The 11,654-nt window shown below is 43.8% G+C and overlaps 1 protein-coding gene across 1 annotated transcript; it reads left to right on the top strand.

Annotated features, from left to right (window-relative positions):
• The first annotated feature begins 9,768 nt into the window (after positions 1-9,768).
• Positions 9,769-11,224, top strand: LOC123446210 (transcription repressor OFP13-like). The gene has a single exon (XM_045122885.1). The coding sequence runs from the start codon at positions 9,970-9,972 to the stop codon at positions 11,023-11,025; it is 1,056 nt and encodes a 351-aa protein (XP_044978820.1). The 5' UTR covers positions 9,769-9,969; the 3' UTR covers positions 11,026-11,224.
• The last annotated feature ends 430 nt before the right edge of the window (positions 11,225-11,654 follow it).

Genomic DNA, 11,654 nt, shown 5'->3' with positions numbered 1-11,654 from the left:
TAGTAGTGGTCCGGGTTATGTTGTCCAAATGCCTACAGTATGCAACATGCATGCACTTTAAGCCATGAAAGTATTTCGTACTTTTCATTTTTGTGTTGTAATATACATCTTGGAGATACACGATTTTTAACTTGAAGAGTATGGTTGTTGGACTTTAGTTCAGTACACATTTGTTTCATGATAAGCTTACCAACTCAATTTCCAAATACATGAGGTAGAAAGCATGTAGTCAAACTTTACCTTTGACCATTAGTCAAATCAAATTTTTTAGTTTTTCTTTGATAGAAATTGTAGCATTAGGTTTGTAATTCAGAACAGTTTCAGTGTATATACTTTTTACTTATATATGTTGTGCACTGAAGAGTCAAAATGCAAAACATTATCTATCTTAGAATGGTGGGAGTATATTTGATTATTATTAGTGATAAGTTGATAACTGTCGATAGAAATTTTATTGTGATTATCTTAATTTGATGACCATATTGGGAGTCGTGATTAGCCAATCAAACCTGTAAGCTCACTTAATCCTACCTAACAGATAAAGAACACTGTTTTATTAATATAATAGTGTGCTTCCCTTTATTGTGATATCTTACTAGTCCTAGTCAATTTGAACAAGTTTATAACATGCTCATTTTAACTTTGGCCATCCTACACATCTCTGTGTGCACCTGATTAGTCTTTGTAATATGAAGCTATATACTTTGGTTTGCCCTTCCTGACATGTCTGCTACAAAAATCCATGTGTATCCTAATATGTTGTTGTCTTTCTGATTACTTATTATATTCATGGTTTGACTTGACAGAGCTACAAGATGTTCTTCCTTCTATCATCAACCAATTGGGTATGCTACTCTCTGACTTACTGAGGCCATCCAATACATTGTTTAGTTTAATAATCTTTTAAGGTGATTTATAAGCCTGCGCTCACACTTGGGCTTCAAGTATTTGACTTCCATTTTATTATTTGTCTAGTGAGTATGCTACTCTGTGTGACTTGGTGAGACCAGCCAATAAATAGTTTAGGTTAATAATATTAAATTTGATCCATAATTGTGTACTGGCAATTGGGCTTGAAATTTATGATATGTGTTTTATGAATAGGAAGTATTAATTGACGAATGTTCCGCTTTATTAACTGTTGAGTGACTCACATTACTTGTTGTCTTTCATGTATGAAAATTCATATCAAGCCACATTCTTACATTATAATTCTCCTTCCTTTGCTCAGCTCAGTTTACATGAGCTGACGATTAGTGTTTTTATGCTCGTCAATTGGCAATTGATAGTCATCCTGTTTATTACCTCTCTGGTGTTGTTCTTTCTCTAGCTTTGATACATCGATGCTTGTTTAGTTCCTGTTATGTACTGTATGCAGCATAAAAGAAACACCAGCATGGTTTTAAAATCTGTCTATTTGTTGCAGCTCATGACAACATGGAGCACTTGAAGAGGATCGCCGAGGAGATGCAGAAGCAGGTGGCTGCTGCAGGCACCATCCAGCCCAAGGAGATCGACTTGGAGTTTGGATGTATTATGTAAACCTGGGAGATGTATTATGTGAACCTGGGAGATGTATTATGTGAACCTGGAAGATGTATTGTGTTATGTAAACCTGGGAGATGTATTATGTGATGTTATATGATGGATGATTTTAATTCGACTTGGAGTTTTCCTGATTTGAATATGAAATAGTGTTGGATTTAATATTGAACAAATAATTGGGTTGAAAAGGCCCAACAAATAGAAATGAAAACAAGTTTGGAACAAAAAGTTGCTGAATTCAAAAATGAAAAAAGGCCAAAACTAAAACTGGACCAAATGTATTTGGGCACTAAAAGGCCACGGCCCAAATTATAATGATACAAAAAATTCAAAGAAAAAATACTAGAAGTGGTTGTAAATAGGCTAAGGCCCAAAAAGAAGTCCAATAAGAAAAAGCCCAAAAAAAATAAAACCAGCCCACGTGATCAATTGAAATGGGTTGGGCTGATTTCAATTATGACGTTTTGATTTCGTCGTAATTTTGCTACGTAGGACTGCCACGTAGGACTGGGTTAGATTGCCAACGACGATTTAGGATCGTCGTAAAGGTTACGAAGATCCAGGAATTTACGACGATTTTGAACAAAACGTCGCTGATGTTCATTTGTGACGCTCCGTTTTTTACGCTTGGTTTTTTGTCGTGAGATCGTCATAAATTAAAAACTGTGACGATGTAGCGACGAAAAAATAGCGTCGTGTATTAGCGTATTCCTTGTAGTGTGCACCCCTCCTTGTAGTGTTTGATTGTGTATGTGCATTTGTGTGTGTGTGAGCACATATATGTGTGTGTATGTACTCATGCATGTGTGTGTGTTTGCATGGGTGCATGTGCACTTGAGCATGAGGACTAATCCTTCATGCTTGCCACATTGGAGTGATGTGGTTGTGTGTGCGGATTGTGTGGTGCGTGTGTAGGTGTAGGAGTTAGTGGTATGATTCCACATATCCATGTGCATGAGTGTGTGTGCTCATGTGCATGTGTTTGCTCATGGTGTGTGTGTGATCATGGGGGTGTCTGGATGAACACATCCCTACTTGTGAATATTTATGTTTGTAAGGCTATGCCTAGTTAGAATGATCTTGTCCTAGTGCAAGTGCATGTGTAGGTGATGCATAGGATAACTTTTACATGTGATATTGTTCCTATATGTCATATTGGATTCTAGGTGGTGTTTTTGAGCTAGCTTTGTGCCTAGATGCTACATGCAAGTACCCATGTATTATATATGATTTTGGGGTAGAATCATCCCAGGAATCCATTGGTGCAATCAGATTTCACTTTATAGCAACTTTATAAAACTGTTATTTTCTGTCATGATGCCAAGTTTAGTGCTTTGTATTACGTGATGCTTTGACCCTATGAGGATGATTCCTTGATTTAGTGGTAGTGGGTGAACCCCTCTACAGATGGGGTATTTGTTTTGTTCATAGGAATTTGTATGCACCTTTTGCGCCTTGTCTAAGTTGACACTTGGCTGAAACTGACAACTTGTGAAAATCCGTGATTTTCACTAAGTCTGAGAATCTGATGTTATTTTCTTCCCCTATTGTTTTGGTTGCTTTAGCTCCTGTGTTGGGAATCATCCCATGCAACAAACTAAAGTTTGTGAGATTTTGTGTTTTTCTAGCTCCCTGTTAAATTTCATGCTTATTCACTTCTTGTAGATATCATTTTGGAGGCTGCCAAAATGCTTCAGAGCATAAGCAGCTGGTGAAAATCTGTGATTTTCACTAAGTCCCAGAATCTGTGATATTTTGTCCAAGTTAGTGGGTGTAGATCTCCTCATGTGTGACTCCTTTGTATTAACTTCTTGTTCAGGGTTGTAGAGCTTTTGAATGACTTTTGCCTCATGTCTTGTTTGGCTCATTTGGATGTCTGTAGCTACTTTAAATGTTGTAGACAAACTGCTATGATGCTGTTAAAAACAGATTGCATATTTTGTTGATTTGAACCTTGTGTGGGCATTGTTGATGGTGTGGTGTGTTCTAATGCACCACCCCACTTGTATTTTGTTGCTTGATCATGTGGCAACCTGGTAACACCAGGGGAGTGCCATTGGAGTGTGTTTGTGGCTGATTTGAACCGTAGGTCTCCATATCTTGTTTCATAGTTTCCGGTTGATCCGTAGCTCCGTTCTCTACGTTCTTTATAAGCTTTTGCATCGTTTTATCGTGAGACCTTCATGCATGTCAAGATAACTTAAAATGAGGTTCTGTCCAGAATTAAATTAACTCAACTAATGCATATGAAAGTGACTAGAATAGGGATGCATGCTTCCTTCTTCACACATGCATCATATTGCTTGTTGCATTATGTTGTGTTGGTGTTCATTGGTTGTTATCTTATCTTGGGTAGCATCAGGATCAGAGAGCGAGTACGTGGATTCTGGAGAGTACATGCAGGAAGATCAAGAGCAGTTCCAAGCTGAAGACATCACAGGCAAGATGACCGTCACCTTGATACCGTATCTAGCTTTGTTATGCTTAGAATCACGTTTCATTCGATACATGCTCGCTGCCGACCACTTGATATAAATGCCACATGTCATTGCCATGAAACCCAAACACCTCCGTCTCCTAGAAAATGTTGTTTGGCTAAGTAGGCTTGCTCAACCTCTAATGAATAGCTTTGCTAGTTGCAGGTGCCAGCTGTCTCATGTGATAACATGAGTATTTTGATATCACTTTGTTAATCTGCTATTTAATTAATGCACCTATATACTTGGTAAATGACGGAAGGCCTAACCTTTTGCCGGGTGATTTGTTCCGTTGTTGTCGCCTTAGTTTCGGCTACCGGTCTTTGATTCGATAACCGATCGCTCCTAACACGTTCAGGGTTGTTATGGGGACCCCCTTGATAAATCGTGTAGTGTTAAGGCTTGTCTGGCAGGACCCAACATTGGTTTTAATCTGCTAATCACTTAATAATAATTTGCATAGGGAATAGCTACCCCGAGGATTTAATCAACAACCCGGGCCAGTGCTCCTCATGAGTGTTGGTCCAAATTGAGCAGATTATGGGGCCACCACGGGGCAACTCGAAGTTTGGTTTAACCCGTAGTGTCACTCATCCTCATGTCCCGAGACTGCGTTACACGGCTCTTATCGGGGTTGTCGACACGATCGGAGGTCCTGCTAGATTTGTCTTACCTTAGCGCTATATCTTGCATATAGGAATCCCGGTGAAACTTCGGGTCTCCTCAAAGTTGAGGTTTTCCTCTAAGGAATCCGACGAGATCACGAGTTTCGTGATAGAGGAATACTTTGCGGCACGTGGAAGTTTGTGATGGACTAGTTGAAGCACCCCTGCAGGGTTTAATCTTTTGGAAAGCCGTGCCCGCGGTTATGTGGCAAACATGGATAACTTGTTAACATTCGGTTCTAGACAACTTAAAGTAACTCTAATAAAACTGCCAACTGCGTGCGTAACTGTGACTGTCTCCTTCGAATACCTCTCTTCGATCGGGAACACGGTGGGGTTATGTCTGGCGTAAGTAGGTGTTCAGGATCACTTAGTGATCATCTAGTCTTCGATCGCTCGCGTAGACCACCATATAAATTACTCTGATCATCGTAAGTTAGCCACCATATATGCTTAGGTTGCTGCAAACCCATACACTAAACCTACCTCACCTAATAACTTGACTAGATTCAGTACCAAGGTCATTGGATTGCTGAGTCCCCGTGGCTCACAGATTACTACAAACCCCAACAGATACAGGTACGGACGACGCGGGAGATCCTGATGACAATCAGCTGAAGTGGGAGTATGATGAGGACTCTGACCGTCTGTATGTGAAATATCCGGAAGACTGAGGCCGTGGTCGTGATCGTGGGATAGCATACGGGATGTGTTAGATCATCTGTTTTTCTTCTGTTTAAGTCTGTAGCTGGACTTGCTACTACTTTGAATAATGTGTGTCTGTAAGCTATGATATATTCTTAACATATGGCAATTGTATTCCCTACTTGTTAGTCTTTATTTATGTAATGTGATGATTATCCCGTTTGTGAAATGCGTAGATGCGCCCCTTTCCCCTTTTGAGGCCTCACCCCCAAATAAGGAAAGGGCCGCATCTTAGTCGTTACAGGTTACCCCGAGTGGAAGGTGGAGATGTAGTCAGCAGCAGATTTCCCTTACAGGGGGACTATAAGGTTTATCGAACCAGGAGGACTCCGAGGATCAACAAGTAGGTGTCCGCTGCTCTTGCGCTAGCAGAAGAAGTGGACCTGCACACACAACAAATAACTTTGCTCCCAATGAGTTCAGAGAGGTTGTAAATCTCTCCGGCCTTGTAGTTTGTAAAGGATCAAAACACAAGCGGGAATAGTGATAGTGATTGCAATGGAAAAGTAAACGAAAGCAGTAAATAGTCGAGGTGTAAGCAATGGTGGTGATATGGACCTGAGTCACATGATGTTCACTAGTGATGTCTCTCTCCCAAAAGAAGATAAATAACTATGCTTGGGTAAACAAATTACAGTTGAGCAATCGACATAATTATAAGCGCATTGCAATTATAATCATGCTACAAGAAAGTTAGATGCTCAAAAGTAATGGGTTGTACGCCAAGACAAGTAGACTATTTATTCATCAGCATCTACTTACTAATCATCCACCTTGAGATATCTATCCACAACATCTCGCTAGTATTAAGTTGCGAGCCCCACCCAAAGTGTAAACTCAAAGCAACGGATAACTACATTAACGAATTTTGCGTAAGGTACACAATCCTTGCAACCGTGGTCACAAGCACCGTTGTTTTCTCCCTGGTGGCAACAGCACATCCCCTAGTCTCATGTTTCTTTCACTCAAGCTAGACATCAGGGGGCATGAACCCACAATCATGCATAACGCTCCCTCTTGGAGTTACAACCTACTACTTGGCCAAATCAATACAAAGCAATGGAGAATACGCATGAATTACCTAAGAACATAATATAAAAGGATAATCAAATATATAACTCATCACAATCTGAACATAATCTCACAATCCATCGGATCCCAGCAAACTGAGCATAGCAATAACAGGAAAATTACATAGATGCCTTGATCATCTAGGGCAGCTCACAAGGGCTAATCATTGAAGCACAAGATTGGAGAGAAGACATCACATAGCTACTGGTCATGGACTCACGGTCCAAGGAGGACTACTCACGGCACGTCCAGGAAGCGTCCATGATGGTGGAGAAGCTCCCAGAGGTCAATCCTCCCTCCGGCAGGGTGCCGGGAAGAGGTCTCCTGACGCTCCCAATCTCGGAAGCGCTGCGGCAGCAGAACGATTGAGAAATTCGTGATTCTCGATATGATCGAAGGGTTTCCGATCGGAGGGGTAAATATAGGCCAAAGGAGGGCGTCAGAGGAAGTGGCCCCCACCCAGGCAACCTGTGGGCACGGCAAGGGGCCAGGCCGCGTAGGGAGGCCGCCTGGGCAGGCCCTGGCTCCCCTCTGGCCCACCTTTGGTGCTCCAGAAGCTTGTGTCACGCTGATTTTTATATATTTTTCTCGGGATTTTTGGGGCTCTGGAAATTTGGGTAAAAGCCCCTGCAAAAAAGACATCAGCAGACAGAAACTGACACTGGGTGCACTGAGTTAGTAGGTTAGTCCAAATATGTGTAAAAATATATAAAATTGTAGCAAAACACATAACAATGTCACCCCAAAGATCATGGAACAAGCAGAAATTATAGATACGTTTGGGACGTATCAACGGCAGGCGGCATCGAGCAGCGATGGGCAGCATCGGGCGGCATGGGGCGACGGTGGCGGCATGCGAGGCGGTGGCCGACTACGGCGGGGATCAAGAGGAGGAGTGGGGCGGCGTCGGGGGATCGGGAGTGAGAGTGAGATTTTTCAACTCGCAAGGCAGTTAAAACGGACTAGTAATGGTGTGGACCTAGTAGACCTATTGTGCAACGCTAGTACTAAGTCATTAGCTATGGCGTGTAAATTTAGCCAATGTCAACACTATTTGAAAATATTATTGTTGGTGTTAGAAGGAAATGGTGTGACACATAAAAAAGTTGTGGCTAGCCATTTCTCCACTAGTTTGAAGCTTGGCATGGAGAATTCACTTGCATGAAATCACAATCAGCGAAATAGAGTGCCTGAAGCACCCTAGTGCATAACGAGTGTGGTGACATGATCAACCTCCATCCCTGCTTGACCAACAAAGCTTGGTTGAAAGCCTCATAATCTCGGAAACCCATTCCACCATCCCTCTTTGGTCTACACATTTTTTTACCAACCAATCCATTGAACCTTCCTTGCGCCATTTGTTGCCCTCGCCAAAAGTTTGAAGAAATCCTAGACAATTGATTACATAATTTCTTCGAAAACTTGAAACATGTCATTTTATAGGCTCGAACCACTTGCAAAACATATTTCACTAGAATTTCTCAAGCGGCCTTAAATAGGCCTTGGCCTTTCCAACCAAGAACTTTGCATCCCTACCTTTATCCAATGTGCTTAAAACAACCTTCCTCAGAATGCCCAACCACCGTTGGAAAGGCCAAGTATCTCTCTAAAAGAGCTTCAACTTGATTCTCTAGAACTAGCTTCAACTCTGCCATTTGTTCATCACCCAATCCTCCACCAAAAAACATCACTAATTTTTGGAGATTAACCCACGGAACCGAGCTTGCCTCAAACTTCTGTACCAGTTCTTTAAGAGCTAACAAATTTATAGTACTAGCTTCCAAAAAACGATGCTAACGTCCGCAAATAGAAGATGCGTAATATGAAGCCCATCGGCCCCAAAACTCGCAGCTCATAATGCTCTATTTTCCTCCGCCGACCGTAACAACGTAGAAAATCCCTCCACGCAAAAGAAGAAAAGACATTATGAGAGTTGTTTGCCTTGTTTGAGACCCCTCGATGGAGTAAAGCGATCCGACAATTCCCATTCAATTTAACAGGAAAGCGGGCTGAGTAAACACACCTCATGACCCCAAAATAAAGACAGGGAAGTCGACACCCTCATCGTCGTAATTTAAACCAATATCGTATCATTGAAATCTTCCGGGAACTCCCGACCCTTCAAAAATCATGGACCGCCTTCACTAATTAATCTTGGAATTCACTAGGGAACGGCGCCGCATATTAGTCTTCCGGTACGGCGGCTTTCTTTCATCAAATTTTTGCATGCATGCAACATTACACAACTATGATATTATTAAATATTCTTTTGATTTTGTATTTTCAAAAAGATTTATCTTCCAAACCGTAATCTTAATTAATGATCCGCTTTCATCATTGACTTTTTTGCGACCAGATCTCCAAAACTAGATCTCATATCGACATGTTTCGATAACTATTGTTTTCGTCGGTACTTGCCAGATTACTATCACTTACTTGTCACATTATTTATCACATAGTTTCCACAATAAATCAACTTGGTTATTAGGTTTATGAATGTCGATATACCCATTAAAAACTTGATTCATTGTACTTCTATTGGTTCATGCATTTACTTGTTTATTATTAGTGCTTTAATATCCACGTTGTAGCTCCACATAACATTGCAATGCTTAAAAACTATGAAATTATTATCCCGGTAGCTATATATAATTTTTATGACAACTGTACACCCGTAAGATGATAACTATGGTGCTATAAATGTGGCAACTATGAACGACGAAAAAAAATCAACAAAACATGTTAAGATGGGATCTTATTTTCAAGGTCTCGTCAAGACGAACCTAACAATGAAAATGAATCTTCAATCAAATTATTAATCCGTGAGATAAATTATTTTTAAACTAACGCCGGCATCCCAACTGGGCCCGGAGCTTTGGTGGGCCCATGTCAAACAATGCCTTCTCAATCTCCTCGTTAGAGAATTCGCTTGATGCTACGTTCTACGTTAGTAGAAACTGCAACACGATCGAAACAGTCTAGACAGAACATACTATATTTGAAAAACTAAAAGCCTACTAACACCAACGAAATTCTTCGTTTCAAATGGACATACGAATTTTCCAGAAAAGAAATTCCGCATCCCAAATCAGGAGAATCTTCCAAAAAGAACTTCCTCATTCCAAACCGGGAAGAGCTGACTTGGGTAACCACCGGTTGGATAAACAAACTGTAGCTAGCTGACACGGTATCAACTGTTGCATTTGCTTCCCGCTAAAAATAACATTTGTTGCATTTGCATCACGCTCTACAACTCTAGGCAGAGAGTGAGACAGAGTAGATAAATACGGGCACATGATCCGCGGTCCCATCCCCATGTGTTGTGCGCTCTCCCTCTCTTAATTGCTTGCAGCAGCTCTACTCTCTACCTCACGCTGCCCCCGTTTCCCTCCATAGTTCCCATTCCATCACCTCAACCACTTTCTCTCTCTACGCTCGAGCTCATCTCCTTCCTCGATTCGTTCGTCTCCCGGTAATCCCTTCGTTCGAGCCGTGTGGGGGTTCCAATGGGCAAGAAAGGTCTCACCTCCATCTTCTCCAAGCTCCCCGCCGGCGCCGACGAGCCTTCTCCGCCCTGGCCGTGGCCTTCGTGCCGGAATCCACAGACCGCCTCCTTCCGCGAGGAAGACCGTCGCCGGCCCTGCAGAACCGCCGCTGTCGGCAGGGGCCCCGGGGCGGCCGCGAGGCTCATCCACGGCGGCACCGGGGAAATGTACAAGACGGTCAACTCCGTCTACCAGCTCGACTACATCTCCGCCGACGGCTCCTGCTTCGACGACGAGGAGGAGGAGGGGCAGGGCGTGCTGGAGCTGGATGACGATGATGGTTTCTCGACGACGACCGCGTCGGAGGAGTGGTCGGAGGCGGTGATCCGCAGCCTCGGCCGCACGTCCACCGACCGCTTCTTCGTCGACCCCCCGGGCCCGGCGTCCAACTCCATCTTGGCGCTGTCGCCGGGGAAGCAGTCGGCGGAAGCACCAGCGGATGAGGCCGAGGAGAAGCCGCAGTCGGAGCCGATTGCGTCGACGTCGCTGGTGGAGGAGAGCGTGGCGGTGGCGGTGGACTCGGAGGACCCGTACGGGGACTTCCGGGCCTCCATGGAGGAGATGGTGGCAGCGCACGGGCTGCGCGGCTGGGAAGCGCTGGAGGAGCTCCTCGTTTGGTACCTACGGATCAACGGCAAGCACAACCACGCACTCATCGTCGGCGCCTTCGTCGACCTCCTGGTCAGCCTCGCCGCGCCGCCGGCGTCGTCCTCTTCCGCCGCACCAACCACCACCACCACAGCGACGACGACGACGATGACGACCACCAGCGCCAGCGGCGGCAGCGGGAGCACCGCCAGTACCAGCACCAGCACGTCGAGCAGCACATGTGGCTGCGAAGGCGACGTCACGCCCGCCACAGCAACGACAGAGGAAGAACAATGCGGCGGCCGGAACGACGCCTCGCGCTCGCCTGCCTCATCAAACCAGAGCCTGCATGGCAACGACAAGGAGGAGGAGGACCTCGTCGGCGACAAGGCAGGTGACGATCTTAGCATCATGAGGAGTGCACATTAGCTTGTTGGTTAGTTAAGCGGCAAAATGTCGTCGGTTATTTGAGATCTCAGAAAGTTCTACGCCGGCCCTGTTTGATTAGCGGCCCGCTTGAACGCCGGAATTTCACAAGAATTTGTGTTTCCAGCTTCCAACAAATTCTCGTGAAATTTTCGCTTTCCAAGCAATCTCAACAAAGTTCATGATAATGTTTGTTCGTTTATCACTCCTTTAATTAGTATTTTTTTTAAATGTTGATACCACATACGGAATTTCCCGCATAAATACGGAATAGACTGAAGGGATCCAATGTAATCACGCATTAGTTGTGAGGCCCCTCTAAGGAGTACTCTAACCAGTAGTAGTTCCACGCCACTGGTGTACGAGTAGTTTAAGCAGCAATTCCTTCATCATCAGACATCAATTACTGCCAGTTACTACTGATGAGGCACCGACCGCTAGTTAACGTGAGTCCGAAAAAAAGCCGCACATTTTGGCGGTGCAAATACGCACACAGCGACGTGTTGGTGGGCAGGGCAGGTCGATGCACAGACATATTTAATGTGTACAGCACCACAATCAATCAATTTTGATCAGTGTACACAGATGCATGTGCCCGCGTACACATGCACGTTTGGCAGCAGGACTAACCA

The sequence above is a fragment of the Hordeum vulgare genome, chromosome 4H (assembly GCF_904849725.1).
Source record: "Hordeum vulgare subsp. vulgare chromosome 4H, MorexV3_pseudomolecules_assembly, whole genome shotgun sequence".
Taxonomy (NCBI): domain Eukaryota; kingdom Viridiplantae; phylum Streptophyta; class Magnoliopsida; order Poales; family Poaceae; genus Hordeum; species Hordeum vulgare.
This window is presented reverse-complemented; position numbering and strand designations above follow the sequence as displayed.